The sequence below is a fragment of the Dendropsophus ebraccatus genome, chromosome 12 (genome assembly GCF_027789765.1).
Source record: "Dendropsophus ebraccatus isolate aDenEbr1 chromosome 12, aDenEbr1.pat, whole genome shotgun sequence".
NCBI lineage: Eukaryota > Metazoa > Chordata > Amphibia > Anura > Hylidae > Dendropsophus > Dendropsophus ebraccatus.
This window is the reverse complement of record NC_091465.1, coordinates 37206401-37224580: the sequence shown is the minus strand read 5'-3', so window position 1 is coordinate 37224580 and position 18180 is coordinate 37206401. Positions and strand designations below refer to the sequence as shown.

At 41.8% G+C, this 18180-nt stretch overlaps 1 protein-coding gene across 1 annotated transcript; it reads right to left on the bottom strand.

The window, feature by feature from the left end:
• Positions 1-1063: 1063 nt before the first annotated feature.
• On the bottom strand, positions 1064-16704 carry LOC138769744 (interleukin-18-like). Its single transcript, XM_069948391.1, has 5 exons — positions 16221-16704; positions 9486-9536; positions 7271-7420; positions 3432-3565; positions 1064-1326 (listed from the first exon to the last, which is right to left on the bottom strand). Exons 1-5 carry the CDS (start codon positions 16237-16239, stop codon positions 1111-1113), a joined length of 570 nt encoding a protein of 189 aa, XP_069804492.1. The 5' UTR covers positions 16240-16704; the 3' UTR covers positions 1064-1110.
• Between the last annotated feature and the right edge of the window lie 1476 nt (positions 16705-18180).

The following is an 18180-nucleotide window of genomic DNA, read 5'->3' as shown; positions in this document are numbered from 1 at the left end:
GCAAGATGGTGTTATGATCATAGGCACTGTTAGATACCTGTTATGGCAATAATATACCGGGTATCTTTAACAGGGTTGTCAATGCTTCGAAAACGTAGTCTTTTTATGACCCCTATTTCTCCATACTCCAACTTTTTATTTACTCACAATTTAGTTTCCTGGGAGGAGTCTTGCACAGTTTCTTACCACCATAGGGAACAGGACCAACCAGTGCTGCCCCCCCCCCCCCCCCCCCCGTAAGGGTTCCATTACAGCCTTAGGCCGCATTCACACATTCTGTGTTCCGCACTTTACCCTTTCAACATCTAGACTCTCTACTTCTCACAATACATGGCTGGGCTTTCCTTGTTGTATCTAGGGATGAGCGCATCTTCGCTCAATTAGTATGCCTGCAATGCCCGCAATCCCGGGTGCATAGTTGCGCTCCTGGGAATCTGCGGGCAGAATCTTCCAGGGAATTCAAGATACATTCCCTGGATTTCCAGGGAATGTATCTTGAATTCCCTGGAAGATCCCGGCCGCAGATTCCCGGGAGCGCAACTATGCACCCGGGATCGCAGGCATTGCACTGGAGTGAGCGGCTTTCGGACCGAAAGTTCCGCTCATCTCTAGTTGTATCGTAACAATTTAGTTGACTTTGCAGCTGTCTGACTAAATTACAGTTTAGTTTTATACAAGAAAAGAGTGGCACACTGTATTTTTTATGGATTTGTGGGTTGCATGTGCCATATCCACTAACCAGCTGCCCGTCTGAGTAATATGGTGCCAGTTGCTGATAACCTTGCACATTTGTAGTGTTTACATCTGTAGCCTTCATGGATAGAATATTAAGTATAAAGGCCAGTTCACACAGAGTAAAACTGGCGGAATTCCTCCCGCCAGCCTCCATGTCATACAGACAGGCTATGGGAAGGCCTGTTCCTCCTCTCGGAAGAATTCTTCCGAGCAGAGAGAGGAGGTGCGCGAGCCCTTCAATAGACTGCCTGTATAGCACGGAGGTTTTACTCCGTGTGAGCTGGCCCTAAAGTATGACATATCCCCCCATAATGTTACAAATTAATATTATGCTAGAAAGCCATACACTTTAGAATGTATAACATACTATTAACATTATTCCTTTATATTAAATTTTTTTGTTTCATCCAACTTATCACAAGATTTCTTGAGAATTAATATTTCCTTTCCACCTTCATCACTGACGGCTAAGTAATAGTCTGCATGTAAAGATGAACGAAATTTAAAGCAGTTGTCACCATCACTGAATTCTTTTTGGAAAAAGATGATATCGCTTCGGTTTCCTGCAATACTGGAGGGACAATCTCCTTTCTGTAACATGAAAAAATGTATCTGTTATTCATGATGTCATCATTTATTACCAACTCTAGTTCTCTAGTTCTTCTATATGTCACCTGCATGACCGTTAGCAAAGCAGCAGTATTGGCCAAAAATATAAATGTCTAAACATCCATTAACTGTAATGTCAACTAAATCAGGAAATACATCAAAATCACAGGTCTGTAACATATCAAGAATAACTTATTGTCATAACAGCAACCTACAAAAATCATAGTCATTACAAAAAATATAGAATTCTCTTTAATTATTTCACACAGAATAGTAACACAAAAAAAAGAACGTAATAGAAAGGCAACAAACTAACCTAAACCTACAAAACAGTGAATGTAAAAAATAAAGAATTTAATAAAGACCAATGTCAGCTTCCTGGCGCAAAAATGTGTGGCTATGGTGGATTTATGGCACACTTGCCATAAAAAAGGTGCTTTGAGCAATAGTGTAATAAGTGGGGAGCAGTCAGATGAACTATGATTTACATCAGTAAACTGGCATCATGTAACAGCTACAACACAGTGGATCTGTGTAACCTCCACAAGCGGTGGTGGGCTGGGATGGGCTTGACGTGGCAGGTGACCCACAGGTCACTACCCCTGGCGCAACTTGCTTGTGTCGGTGGCAAGGTGAGGCAAGGCGAGGTACAGAGATGTGAGGCTAGAATGTGGTCGGGAACTGGCAGAAAGGTTAGGGCAGGCATCAGACAGGAACGGTGTCAAGGAATGTGAGCAAGGAGGACTGCTACACTGAAAAGAACGAGGAACTTGAAAACCCCTTTCTCTGGTAGGCAATGAGCACTATAGATCATGCAGCAAGGAATAGGAAGGGGAAGACTTTATTAGGAGGCAAGGAAAGAATAGTGCCTGTGCACGAACCCTAGAAGGCGAGGACGTGCCCTAGGAGATGGGGATGTGCCCTAAGAGGCGAGGACAGGGTGGCACACAAACCAGGCACCAGAAGCAGAGGAGGAACCAAAGACCTGAGTGTAATGCTGCGCTTACACGGAACAATTATAGTTTTAATTTTTGCATAAACGACCAGCAAACGATCAGACGACGAGCGAGAAATCGTTCATTTTGATCTTTCAACATGTTCTTAAATCGTCGTTCGCTGAAAATTCGCAGATTGCTTCGTGTAAACAGTCTTTCACAGATTTGCCCTATGTGTGAGATGGGCTTAAGCAATGTTAAAAACAATCGCAATAACGATTTTTCTTACAAATTTTCAAATGATTTTTCGATCGATTTATTCGTCTTAACGCTGATCGTTGTAAAAACCAAATTGTTGCTTCAAAATCGTTAAACGATCGATTAGGCGAATTATCGCTCTGTGTAAACGTAACATCAGAGGGAGCAGGAGACACGCCACAGCGGGTAAGAGAGCGGGCAGGGGTGTGGACTGCTGCGCACACGGCTGTGACACATCAATCAAACATGAAATCTACGACATCTGGGAACTGGCATAAATTTCACTGTGCCACACCTGACTAGCCAATGCATTGTATGGGTGATATCTTCTATCTATTCTAAATACCTTTTTTTGTTATACTGTATTGTGATATCTTTGTACTTGGCACTTTTGTGAACATTCACATTCATACAGTACAGCACAGTAGCTGATGGTGCCGAAAATCACACTTACCCAAGGAGGGGCATCAGTATCACTTTTTATGTTAAAGGGGAAATTATATGTTAAAGGGGAAGTGTGGAGAAAATAATCATTTTCTAGCAGGCAGGGAGGAACATAACAAACAAGCACTACCTCCCTCTCCCCATGCCTCCGCATCGCTGGCTTACCGCTCCGGGACTCCCGTTAGGCTCCTGGATCTTTTTCAACAGTCACTGATTGGCTGAGCGAATGATCTATCAATTGGGTTGGGTATTTTCTCACGAATCATGATGTAATCACGACTTGGGGGTAAATGAGTTTCGACGCGGTCTGGGAGTCTGTGATGCGTCACTGCAGAGCCACAAGGAGCGCTTTTTTATTATGTTCCCCCCCCTTCCTCCTGAAAAATTATCATTTTTGACAGAGCTCTTTTAATCTTATCTTAAATTTTATATCTTGAATTCCAGACTTACCGTGAAGTAAAGCTTCAAATCTTCAGTACAGTACAAGTGGTATTTCTCATTTTTATACTGTACAGAGAACGCCACAGAGAGTCCATCATATGTACCATTGGTTTTATAGAGCTGGAGCTCAAATGTTTGCTGGTCTGGAAGAAGCAATAAAGCACAGTATAGTCTGAAGTTGTTAAAGAGAACCTGTGTGGCATACCTCCCAACATTTTGGACGGACAAGGAGGGACAGTTGTGGTTCATGCTAGAAAAATTTTATAGCCATTACTTACTTATGAATTTACACATCCAGCATCTGCTGCAGATTGATGCATTTAGTTACATCGATATCTTCAAATCTGCAGCAGATCCTGTATGTGTGACTGCATCCTTAGGTCACATTCACACATCAGTAACGCTGTCTGTAATTGCGGACCCAAAACTGCGGACAGGATTACAAATGTGTTTCAGTTCCTGTCGGCATTTGCAGGGACCCCTGTCAGATAGGTGACACAGACGCACAATGACTTCATTGTTTTGTTGTGGCATGGATCATGTCCCCAAATGGATCAGAAACACCTACAGATGTGTATGGGGCCATAGAACTCAATGAGTCTACATGTGTGACAGCGGCCATAATGTCACATGATTCATAAGAATATAACAATGTTTATGATCCAGCTTGCACCACATGATAGAATAATATGCAAGTTTGGGTCTATTATACAGTAGGAAACCAGACACTTTCTAGAGCAACATAGAAGGTTAATTAATGCAGATCTAATTCCTAGGTCAAAAAGAGGGACATGTAAGGGGCAAAGAGGGACAGAGGGACATGGGTCAAAAGTAGGGACTGTCCCTCCAAAAGAGGGACACTTGGGAGGTATGTGTGTGGATTGCTGTGGCCCATACACCTGACCGGAGAACAATATTCTGACCAGTCACGGGGTATTGGGGTGGCAGATTATAGTCATGTTTGTAATGCTCCCCTCTCACCTTACTGGCAAGTAAGTGTGAAGGAGATGTGAATGCAGCAATGGTTTTAGCACTCCAAAAAAAGGATTAAAAACTATGGGGAAAATTTATCAAACATGGTATGAAGTGAAACTGGCTCAGTTGCCCCTAGTAACCAATCAGATTCCACCTTTCATTCCTCACAGACACTTTGAAAAATGAAAAGTGGAATCTGATTGGTTGCTAGGGGCAACTGAGCCAATTTCACTTTACACCACGTTTGATAAATCTCCCCCCATGTTTGTTAAATCTCCCCAAAATATCTTTTTTGCATGCCCATCATGCTGCTTGTCTCGACCAACACGTTTTGTCCGCATGCTTACTTAATAATGGTCTATCAGCTGATCGTAACAACACATGTTAAAAACAGAAAGCAGCCAATGAGCAAAGACAATACAAAAACCACAAAAATTTGTGTAAAGCAAAACAATAGGTTGAGAGGAAATGGGAGGAGAACGACAATGCATATACTAGCACATGTGCAGGAGACCTATGGCTGGTGTCACACTTAGGCCCAGATTTATCCCATTTGATTTTCTGCAACTGGTGCCACACTTGCATCAAAGTCTAAAATGAATTTATGATGTGTTTTAGGCACCATATGCACTTAACTCAACAGCAGGGTATGGCATTGCCATAAGGGGGTCTAGGCAGTCTAAGGACTGTATTACACCGCCCGATGAGGGGGTGAGTGCCGATCTGCCAGATCAGTGCTCGCTTACAGAGCCTATTACACAGCTTGATGATGATCATGCAGCAAGGGCTGCACAGATATTGTTAGCTATGTCCTGCAGCCCTTGCTGCATGGAAAGGGTTATTCCGATCTATATTAAAAATAATAAATAAATTACGCTTTCCTTTCCACGCTCCCACAGTGTCATAGAAGCATACAAAATTGTCGGCAGAAAGAGACCACTTGGTCCATCTAGTCTGCCCTTTTAATATTTTCCTTCTTATTATCTTAGAATAGATATATGTTTAATGTTTTTAAGGCAGGTTTAAATTCTGTTATTGTAGATTTACCAACCACATCTGCTGGAAATTTGTTCCAAGCATCTACTACTCTTTCAGTAAAACCTTGTCACTATGTCCACTGAGCGCCGCGACCGATGTTTCCACACATTTCTCTGCAGTGACAGCTTGCTCAGCTAATCACTGAACGTGGTGCTGTCCCGTCTCGGTCAGTGATTGACTGAGCAGGTTGTCACTGTAGAGACAGATGTGGAAACGTTAGTGGCAGCTGCAGTCAGCTCGAAAAACAGACACAAGGCAAGAGGACTCCGGGGGAGCATGAAGAGGTGAGCGTAGTTTCTATATTATTTTCTATATAATCAGTTGTTAGATGATGAATTTTAAACTTGTTGAAAGACAATGATCAGCTGACGAGCAAACGATTGCTAGCTCCTTGGCTGATTGTTTTCTTTATTACATAGAACAATATCTGCCCGATTCGTCCTTATCAGACAGACTATCACTCGGTGTAATCGGGTCCTAAGACACCAGCAAAATTCTCAATCAGCCTGATCCTCACACTTTTTTTTCCTTTGAATTTACACTATTTAGCTTCTAAAGCACATTGATACATCTAATCTTTTACATTTTTTCCAATGGCATGCCAAGTGTTATGTGGCATGTGTCCTTATTTTCAGTGTGAGTGAAGGCCTAACATAGTGATCCTCCCTGCCTCCTTGATAACTGTCTGCTCTTGTTGCTGGAATCCACATTATGTAAATTGATCTTTGCTAAAATAAAGGTCAAAAGCTAAATGGCTAATGGGAGCCTGGTTACAAATTTTGCATCAAGAAGGGTTTTACCACTGTAGACACTCATCTCTATTATACAGAATATGGGATACGTGTCTGACGACAAAGATGTGACTGATGATACCCCTCCGAGTTCTTGAGGACAGAGCTGTCATACTGGACTCTGGCTGGAGTTAGGGTATGTTCACACTGAGCAAATCAGGCGGAATTTCGCGGCGGAACTTTCTGATATGTCAATTCTTTGAGTGGAGAGGGGAGGAAGCGGACACGCCCATTAACCCACTGCAGAACACTGTGGGATTCTGCCGTATTTGGTCAGTGTGAACATACCCTAACAGTGCATAGCGTAAACCGCATTAGTCTCCATTATAGGAGCACTAATGGTAGTCAAGTACAATACTTATGATCTATCCTATGAATAAGGCATACTGTAAGGGGGACATTTATTAAGTCCAGCATTTTCTGCGCCGGGCTTAAAAATGTCCCCGCAGTACCAACGGTTCGCTGATTTATGTAGAGGCGCACTGCTTCTACATTAATCCTGTGCCAACCAGTGTGCGCACGGAGGGAAACTTACGCCAGCTCTGACCTGGCGTAGGTTTCCCTATCATTTTTCAGGGAGAAAAATTATAAGTTGAGCGGACCCAGAGTCTGCGCCCCCCATTCCGCCCCCTACCCACTCCCTCTCCGCCCCTCTGGTGCAACGAGCGCAGTGAGGACAGATGCAAAAATGTATTCGAAAAACGGGCGTGTAAGTGTAATGTAAGCTAGTTTTGAGCGTGTGTGCTTTATCGAGCATAGTGCTTGATCGATGCTCGAGGGAGCACCTGAGCTGCCAATCAACAAGCTTTAAGGCTAAAAAAATATGTTTGACTCGTGTAACAAGCACTCAAGCATTTTAGTGCTCGCTCAACACTAATGTAAGCCATATGAAATTTATATGCTGAAAAATGACATAAATCGGGTATAGTAAGTTTCTCCCTTTGTTCTAATCAGAGGTACACTTTAAATAGGGTCCATATATACTTTTTCGTTAGATTTTACTCTAACCTTAATAATTCACAATGCACAAGTCGTTTTCATTACCTGTTCCTGGATTAGCAAAGACGGGTCTGCAACCATCAGGGTCATCAGGGCGAACTTTTAAGCAATTCTTAAAGCAGTTCTCAATAATGCATGTTATTTGACTCAGTGACTTTTTCCATGCATCTGCCTGTATGTCTGTCAGCAATCCATCTGTATCAATTAATACATTAGACATTAGAGAAAGGGAGATGGGTGCACGTCCAACTCCACGGAATAAAGAATTAAAAGTAGGTAGGCGCCACTTGACTGGAGTGCCGTCTACCTACTTTTGATTATATATATATATATATATATATATATATATATATATATATATATATATATATAAAGAGTTTTTGTCATTATCTGTAATTTGTCTGATCACAGGTCAAAAGTTATTAATCACACCAGTTCTAACTTTTGAGACAGATTGCAATCCCAAGAGAGATCCAGGAGGAGTACACTCAACGACACAACTTTTATTTTTTTATTCACCCCTCACCTGGGCATACAGTTTGACCCCTTGCCTCCACAGTCTGTTTTGGCCTTAATGCCCAGGGCCTGCTTTAAACCATCGCGGTTATTCTGGGTTGTTTTTTTTCCGTGACATATTCCTCTTTAAGTTTGTAGTATACTTTTGTTGATACACTTGTGTAAAAATTTTAAAAATTTTAAAAATTTACGTTTCTTTATATGCAAAATTCTACCTATAACATTGGGGTTATCGAAGAAAAAACACAGCCATTTTCTTGCAAAAACAGCACCACCCCTGTCCCCAAGAGCAGAAGAGAGCTGCTGTTTCTTGAAGAAAGTGTCCACATTTTTCTAAGCCCGGTTAGGCTTTAACAGGTAGGAGTTTCGGTATCAGGGAATGGTAGGTCAAGCTATACTAACAAAAGAGATAAGAGCTTTCCAAAAAGGAAATCAATAAAGATAGGGTAATTGTGTAAGGGTGCGTTCACACCTACAGGATCCGCAGCAGATTTGATGGTGCAGATTTGATGCTGTGTTCAGTTATTTAAATGAAATCTGCCACGGATCTGCTGCGGAAAGGAAAATTCCAGCAGATCATTCTATGTATTATACTCTAGATCACTCCATATATTTTACTGTTAGCTTTATGCATTATTGTACGAGAATGTGTAGTAATAGCCTGTGTAACACAAGGATGCAACTAGAGATGAGCGAACCTTGAGCATGCTCGAGTCCATCCGAACCCGATCGTTCGGCATTTGATTAGCGGTGGCTGCTGAAGTTGGATAAAGCCCTAAGGCTATGTGGAAAACATGGATATAGTCATTGGCTGTATCCATGTTTTCCAGACAACCTTAGAGCTTTATCCAACTTCAGCAGCCACCGCTAATCAAATATCGAACAATCGGGTTCTAGATGCTACTATTGATTTGTTTAAAGTGAATGTACCAGCAGTACAGTACATCGCTTTTCTGTTTTTACCATGAATAGACCAGCGCTGGCATGGGGATGCAAGGCGCCAGTCTATTACCGACCATCGGCCTGGCCTGAAGCACTGGAGGCTCCTCCCTCTACGAAGCAATTCCATTTGAATCAATGGACTGCCGACTGACTGCGAGAGGCAGATACTGCTGACTAAGGAAGGGGATAGATTAATTTTCAGTTATGGGGAGCAGAATGCTTTAACCATGTTCTGCTCCCAAGACAAGGCCACGTTCACACAACGTAAATTTTAAATTAACCGCGGCCGTTGTTGCTAATTTGCAACAACAGCTGTGATTGATAGAAAATTTACATTGTGCTGCAGTCTATGGAATCCCGGCCTGAGTGTATACACATAGGAGGAGATTTATCAAACATGGTGCCCCTAGCAACCAATCAGATTCCACCTTTAATTTTCTTAAAAGTCTGTGAAGAATGAAAGGTGGAATCTGATTGGTTGCTAGGGGCCAGTTTCACTTTACACCATGTTTGATAAATCTCCCCCATAGAATACATTCCGGCCGGGATCCCTAGCAGCTATTCATTGAATAGCAGCCGCACAACCCTGACAGTGCACACAATGGAGAGTGTGGCTCCAGCCGCATCCCAATTCAAGAGAAATTGAGTTACTTCACTTACACTAGCCGTTCTGTGGCACGGCCGGGTCAATGAATGGCCGGTGTCTCACATTGTGTGAATGTGGCTTGAATGTGCAAAAAGCATCCTACCCTCCTTATCTCAGGACATTGCTGTAGTAAAGTTTTTGTTGACGTATACTTACTTTTAAAATGTAGGACACCATCCAGTATGTCATGTAAATCAAAGTCAATTTCTGAAAGATAAAACAAACATGTTAGCTTAGTCAGCCGGAAGCTACTTCTTCCAAACCCCTTCGCCGTGCACATTTCCCCCTTAGCTTCATAGAGTGTGCACGTCCCCTCTATAAACTGACAGTAGTCTAAACCAGGCCACTGATTGTTTTTTTTCACTTTTATATAGAAGGGCTATGTTCACACATTGTTGAAATTCAGTGGATGGCCACCATTTAATGGCAAATTATTAGTTATTTTAAAATTATTTGCCATTAAATGGCGGCCATCCACTAAATTTCAACAGTGTGTGAACATAGCTTTTCTGTCTTTTCAATCTACTCCTGGGTTTTGGTTGCAAAACACTGACCAAAATATCAAGTAAAAATACTGTGTGATAACCTTAGGCCGTGTTCACACTACATATAACACCGGCCGTTCTGTGGCCCGGCCGGGTCACAGAATGCTCGGTGTTACTGAAGATCATCCCAGCTGGTACTGCAGTACCAGCCGGAAGATTTCCTTTTATGGTGAATTCGGATGCGGGCGCACAAGGGTTTCACCGCTACACACAACTGACATGTCTTGTCAGTTCAATGAATAGCTGCTACAGAAAACTGACATGTCAGTTTTTCCTGCAGCCAGATGGAATCCCAGCCGGAGCGTATAATATGTGTATAGACTCCAGCCAGGATTCCATTCATTCCAATACAAGATATGTTTTCTATAAATCACGGCCGTTGTTGCAAATTGCAAAACATACATTGTATGAACATAGACTTAGGCCTTATGCATACGTTCAGTATTTTTTTTATGTCCATAGATTCCTCCCACTATTCACCCGTACAATCCACTAAAAAATACTGATTAAGCATCTGTAGTGCATCCGAAAATTAGTTTTTTATAAACACCTTTCAACAAATACAGATGCCAAAAGGTTATAATAATATTATAAAAAATAGTGAATCCCATTGATTTGAGAGAATGCCAAAACGCAAAAAAAAAAAAAAAATCGGTGTCCGTACTATGACATGTGGTTTTTTTCAGGACTGCGTTCTTGTAATCTACTGATCGTGTAAATATACCACCAAAGAGTACTTCCTTCACATGGAAGAGATATTTGAGCCCACTACAAATAAATTAATCATTGAAAAACTTTATTTGACATAATTATTATACACAAACATGATTTAAAACCCCGATAACTAGTTTAAACATACAAGGAGGAGGAATACAAAAACCGACAATACAGACAAAGGGAAGGAAACCTACAGGGTCCATGCATGGAATAGTTGGAAGGAATTAAAACATGTTTAAGCCAGTTAATAACGTGTATTGCAAAGTGCAATAGTGCAAATGTGCAATAGACAAACAAAAGGCGAAACATGTAAGAAAAATCACAAAAAAGACATAATTTATACAGGGTTAAAATAATCTGAGCTGCTGAATGTAAATAGTAAAGTGCATATAGTGCTCAATATTCACTAGCAGTCACCTCGGTATATCGCGCTATGGGTATGTTAATTATTAACTGTGCACACTTGTGAGGCAATGTATGTGATTGGTTCCTTCCTCTGTAAATACTCCCCTCACCTTCCCATCATTCACCTCCTGAGGAAGGGTGTACCGAAACGGCGTTGGGGTGTTTCTGTGGGTAAGGGAACCGCACGGCATGCATGCATGATATCTGTACTTAACTGCTAACTTAGGGCATTGATTATCATGGGGCATTTATCTGAGGTGACTGCTAGTGAATATTGAGCACTATATGCACTTTACTATTTACATTCAGCAGCTCAGATTATTTTAACCCTGTATAAATTATGTCTTTTTTGTGATTTTTCTTACATGTTTCGCCTTTTGTTTGTCTATTGCACATTTGCACTATTGCACTTTGCAATACACGTTATTAACTGGCTTAAAGGGGTTGTCCGGCGATAAAAAATTATTCACAGAATAAGACACATTACAAAGTTATACAACTATGTAATGTATGTTATGTCTGTGAATGGCCCCCTTCCCCGTGTTTCCCCCCACCCACGCTAGACCCGGAAGTGTGGTGCATTATACTCACCGCATCTCGTGTCGTCCACGGTCTCCGATCGTCAGCAGTGACGTCTTCTTCGGGAGGCCAGCGGATCTTCCCGAGTGCCGGCAACCCTCTGCAGCGTCATCCGAAGCTCAGCCGCGATTGGCTGAGCATAACTGTGCTCAGCCAATCGCGGCTGAGCGGCTGATGACGCGGCCACGGTTATGCTCAGCCAATCGCGGCTAAGCTTCGAATGACGCTACAGAGGGCGGCCAGCACTCGGGAAGATCCGCTGGCCTCCCGAAGAAGACGTCACTGCTGAGGATCGGAGACCGTGGTCGGCACGTGACAGGTAATGTATAGCGCACCACACTTCCGGGTACACGGGTGGGGGTGGTGGGACACGGGGAAGGGGGCCATTCACAGACATAACATACATTACAAAGTTGTATAACTTTGTAATGTGTGTTATTCTGTGAATAATTTTTTATCGCTGGACAACCCCTTTAAACATGTTTTAATTCCTTCCAACTATTCCATGCATGGACCCTGTAGGTTTCCTTCCCTTTGTCTGTATTGTCGGTTTTTGTATTCCTCTTCCTTGTATGTTTAAACTAGTTATCAGGGTTTTAAATCATGTTTGTGTATAATAATTATGTCAAATAAAGTTTTTCAATGATTAATTTATTTGTAGTGGGCTCAGATATCTCTTCTATGTGAAGGAAGTACTCTTTGGTGGTATATATTCAATCGATGATGGTTTTGAGCATTTACTGGGTATCCCTTACAGACTAATGATTTTTTGATTTCTGGCAAAGGGCTCTTTTCGGTTTTTTCTGATCGTGTAAATAGCCTAATAGACTAACTGTGCTGTGATTTGAGTACGGAAATACGGATCAGTAGATTACAGGTGTGAATAAGGCCCTAAGGTTTATGGCTTAACCGAAACCACAGGGGACAGGAGAAATAAAGACACCTAGAGATACGTCAGTGTGACGGAGAGATTCGGGTAGTGGGAATGTGGAGTAGCTGGAGGAAACTGAATAAACCTGTTCTACAAAAAGTGCATTCAAGTTATGTGGAAAAATACATAGTACCTCTGGGATAAAAGCCAGCTCTTATTAAATGTCACTATAGAAACTAAGTAAAACATTCATGGATTATGCCGCAGGGACATGTCTGCTTCCTGATCCATGATGACTAATACCTGTTTGTTTCAATCTTTTACACTAATTTGAGATTTGGAATTAAATGAAGTGATCGGGAGACTAAACAATTGAGGCCTCTGAGCCTGAACCCTATCATCCATTGTATACCACAGAGTAAGTCATGTAAAGTTACTCTTTCTATTCTGCTGTCTGCTGCCCCCTCTGTTCATGTCAGGAATAGAGATGATCGCACTTGAGCATGCCCGTCATTATTCAGGAACTGTCCTGAACACAAGGAGGGAGATTCATGAAGGCTGCGCTAGGGAGATGGTGCGTACGCCTGTTGTATCCCCTGATCGCCTGATGGGCGGGTGGGGGGTAACAGTTGTGACTCGTGGACGTACATTATGATTTAAATCTAGATGTGTGATACAAATTTGTTGCGGAGAGCCTGCGCAGGGTCGGGCGGTTTTACCAAGAGGCGTGCACCTCTTAGTATATCCTTCTGGGAAAAAGGAGGCAGGGCTTTGTTTAAGACCGGCATACTCGTACACCGGTCTTCATAGATGCCCCCAATAAGGTTTGGTTTGGGGATTTGCACCTGCTCTGGGCTGTTCCAGACATAAACAGAGGTGGCAGCAGAGAGCACTGTGTCAGACTGTAAAGAATTACACAACTTCTTCATCCTAAAAAAGTAATTTATTGGATATTGGTTTTCTTGGTAATACTACTGTTTGTGTAGTATTTTACTAAAGCTTATAGTATATGACTTTGTTGGTATGATATTTCAACACTCACACTTGCATTTTTTTTTGCTAAGTCTACACTAAGTCTAAAACCAGCCCTGCACACCACTGGGTGAGTTAACCATTAAGAAACTTGACAGAGAAACACATGCAAAACCACCACCTCTTACCACTGTAGATGACAACCTGTCAAAGAACAGGTCACATCTATGGGCTGTAACATTGGCTAGTACACTAGTAATGCAATAGGACTAAAAGAATTGACTTAGTCCACTATGAAAAGCCTCTAGTATGTGTAAATTTCCATCTGAGGCCAAAAGTTTTTAATAAAAACTGCACTGCAATGCCAAGACAACAATCCACAGCATACACTTAAAAAGGTATAAAAAAAATAATTAGAATTGTAGGGTTCGCCAAGTTAAATATATTTGCAAATACATTCATGTAGCAAACTTGCCTCCTTCCCCCAATATGCTGGGCTATTCCTCCCATTGTTGGTCTCTAGGTTACTGACCACCACTCTGCTATAAAAGCTAGTAAGGTTGGTATATAGCTGGTATGGTTGGAATATAGCTATAGTTTACATATTTATGTATAACAGTATAATATACACAGTATGGGGGTGGGGGGGATTTATCAAACTGGTGTAAAGTAGTAGTGGCTCAGCTGCCCCTAGCAACCAATCAGATTCCACCTTTCATTTTCCAAAAAATCTGGTTGCTAGGGGCAACTTAGTCAGTTGTACTTTACACCAGTTTGATAAATCTACACTATGGGGGAGATTTATCAAACAGGTGTAAAGAAAGACTAATGGTACTTTTACACGGAGCGATAATTCGCCCGATCGCACGGTTAACGATTTTGAATGAACAATGTTTTTTTTATAACGATCAGCGTTTAGACGGAACGATACATCGTACGGAAAATTCGCTATGCGATCGTTTTGCGATCGTTTAAGCCTATCTCACACATAGGTAAAATCGCTGAAAGAATGTTTACACGGAACGATCTGCAAATTTTTTGCGAACGATCAACGATGATTTGAGAACATGTTGAAAGATCAAAATGAACGATTTTTTGCTCGTCGTTTGATCGTTACACGTAAGATTATCGTTCGAATTTGACCGTTATCGTGCAAAAACAAACGATCAATCGTCCCGTGTAAAAGGACTATAACATATAGATAAATAGATAGATAGATAGAGAGATTTATCAAACATGGTGTAAAGTGAAATTGGCTCAGTTGCCCCTAGTAACCAATCAGATTCCACCTTCTTATTCCTCGCAGACTCTTTGGAAAATGAAAGGTGGAATCTGATTGGTTGCTAGGGGCAACTGAGCCAGTTTCACTTTACACCATGTTTGATAAATCTATCTATCTATCTATCTATCTATCTATCTATCTATCTATCTATCTCCTATCTATCTATCTATCTATCTATCTATATGTTAGGGTGCGTTTACACAGAAAGATTTATCTGACAGATTTTGGAAGCCAAAGCCAGGAATGGATTTGAAAAGAGGATAGATCCCAGTCTTTCCTTTATAACCTGATCCCTGTTTATAGTCTGTTCCTGATTTTGGCTTCAAAGATCTGTCAGATAAATCTGTCTGTGTAAACGCACCATTTGTCTAACCACTGCATTTAGAGCAGAGCAGTGTTCAGTAACCTAGACAACAAGCTTTGAACAATGGGAAGAAAAGAGCAGCATATCAGGAGGAGACAAGTTTGTAACAAGAATTTATTTGCAAAAATATATACCTTGACAAGCCCTACAAGTATAATTATATTAGTTGAGATGGGGATACCCCTTTAACATTTTTTTTGCATAAATTGGTTAATGTTACCACAATGCTAGACAAAACATAAAATGAGCATATTAGTCACCACATCAGTCAATAATAGAAAAAAAAATCTTGGCGACATCAACCAGTGTATTAGACAGGCAGAAATCCATGTGAATGTGCCTATGTAAATTCAATGGGAAATGTCTCTTAGTCCCCCCTTATGTCCATGATTGTTACCAATGTGACATTTACTAGTAGTACCAAAGTAATCCAATAGGACGAAAACACTCAACTTGGTCCACTATATAAAGCTGCTATGTTTTTGGAACTTTAGTCACAATCTGCTTCTTAAAGAGGCAAGTGTTATCAGAACTAGTTATGGTGCGTTTACACAGGCAGATTTATCTGACAGATTTTGAAAGCCAAAACCAGGAATGGATTTGAAAAGAGAAGAAATCTCAATCCTTCCTTTATGACCCGTTCCCTGTTTATGGTCTGTTCCTGGCTTTGGCTTCAAAAATCTGTCAGATAAATCTGCCTGTGTAAACGCACCATTATAGGAGACATAGTCTCCTGTAATTGCCAATTACAGCAAGTATCCTCTTAGGGTCCATTTACACAGAAAGATTATCTGACAGATTATCTGCCAAAGATTTGAAGCCAAAGCCAGAAACAGACTATAAACAGAGATCAGGTCATAAAGGAAAGCCTGAGCTTTCTCTTCTTTTCAAATCCATTCCTGGCTTTGGCTTCAAATCTTTTGCAGATAATCTTCCCGTGTAAATGGACCCTTACTGATACAAGGGATAATAGATTGCTTATATCTGTGTAGCACATGTTCATTATAGCAGACCAGCTGTCCTATCCCTTTAAGACTTGGAGACCGAGGAAAGTAGAAATAAGAGATCCCAGAGTGGATCTGTGTTCTGACACGTGGCTTTATGTAGCAGTTACCTCTTGTTGTAATGAATCCCCATTAGTACGAAGTCCACTTACCTACTGAGGTTATTTCCATAGCTCTTCATACAGTGTTTCACGCTTGTCGGGTTAACAGAGACACAGTACCGCCCACATTACTCAACTCAGCATTTCTTAAAGGGAAGTCCTGCGCTATGCACTGAAATCACCGAGCAAATCTAGACAAAGTTCTCAATACTGCCAAATCAAATAACCTACAATGCTGCAGGGGACAGGAACATGTACTGGGGGAACTTCATTGAGGTGACCCCTTCAAAGAAAAATTCCTCTGAAAATTGCAGCCATCGCCATTGGTTTCTAGATGAAGTTCTGCAGCTTTGTGTTCTTCTCTGCATACCTAACAAATCGACACTAGCCAGGGAATGGGAAAAAAACGAGACTCTGTGAGCTTTGGCTGAAAGTCAATGCGGACTGCGGAATTCTGTCAGAGGATGTCAGATTATTTTTAGGTCTCTTTCAGGGTATTCTTCATAAAAGTCTCTGACAACGCGCCCTTTTAAGTCCCGCATATGTCTCCCATAAAACTCACAGCCTATGTTCCTCATAGTAATTGTAGTGATTCTGCTCCATTTACGACATGCTATTCTCACTATATACTGTATAGTGAATGAATATATATGGATGAATCAATGTAGGTCAAGTGTCACCCCCCTTCCCCCATCCTGTCTATTGTCGCACATTATTAGAATAAAAAAAACTTGTAAGACTTGTAAGAGGAGTTCCTATTTGAGACACCTCATTTCCTCAATGGTTGGCTCACCTAGTGATGTGCGGAGCTGTTTTGCACTAAGTTTTCATTCACATACACTCTGTAATTCACTGACCCTACGGAAGGTAAAGCTTCGCCGTGGACTCACAGAGCCGAAAATGATGTAATCTGTTATTTAGCTATTGAAATGTCAAAATTAAAGTAGAAGTATGGCCATTTGAAAAAAAAATTCCATCTGGCAGGCAACATGAACTATTATAATTCCCCTCACCCCGTGCTCCAGCACTTACTTACCACTCTGGGACTCCCACCGGGCTCCGGGATCTCCTGCACTGCTGACGTGTCAGTTAATATACCACAATAACACTCCCTATAAGTGGAGCAGGCTCCTGAGCAATTGGGAAAGAGAGGGTAGCTGGACAATCACCGTAGTCCTTAAAAGAGTACTCCAACATCAGGTTAAAATATAGCATAAAGCATTGCTTACCCGTCTGCCCCAGTTTTGAAGCTACCAAAACTCCATTTGTTTTGGGGGTCTTAGTTCTGTCCTGGTTGAGCAGTTGCTTAGTACTACAAGTCCCATGATGCATTTGTGGAGCACTATGGTCGACTGGTCACTTGCCAGATGGTACTGTGTGACGCCCCTACTGTGGTGGTTGGTCGGAGTGTAGCTCAGTCAGATGGTAGGTTGTCGTGACACCAGTGCTGGTTGGGCACACAGGTATGGGGGCACACCCGCTTTTATTTTAGTAAGCCTATACCCTTTCCCCTCTGGTTGGTGACCTGCTGGGCTGTGGGGGGGTCCCTTGGGTACTTATCACGGTGGTCCAGAGTGGAGCTGTGACCGACCTAGACTATTGGTACTATTGGAAAGTAGAAGACTACTTGTGCCCGTGTTGGATTCTTTTTTTGTTGCTGTACCACCTGTTGCCCTACAGTTTCAGGTGACCCGTTCTCCTAGGGTGACAAAAGCCCTAGACCTTGTTTCCTGAGTTGAGCAAGGTGGCTAGGATTACCTGGTTAAACCTGTGCTGTGAGATAGAGCAAAGTTGCTACAAGCCTTTGTACTCTATCTGGAACAGTTCCTCTTGTTTCAGAATAATGTCCTGCACTCTGTCTTGTCCTGTCCTGGTTTAGCACTGCATAATAGGAATAAGTGCTGCTTTGAAGAAAAAAAGAGTCTCTGTGTTTCCCATACGTCCATCCACTACTACACTCCCGACTAAACTACACTGGACAGGTGGGGGGGGGGGACCTGGCAGAGCCAGG

What these genes read in the sequence shown, in the direction of transcription:
- LOC138769744 (XM_069948391.1), bottom strand. An exon ending in CTTTGCTAATCCAGGAACAG is followed by an intron (nt 3,566 to 7,270) that starts GTAATGAAAACG and finishes TGCTTCTTCCAG; the next exon opens with ACCAGCAAACATTTGAGCTC. An exon ending in ATTTGAAGCTTTACTTCACG is followed by an intron (nt 1,327 to 3,431) that starts GTAAGTCTGGAA and finishes TTCATGTTACAG; the next exon opens with AAAGGAGATTGTCCCTCCAG.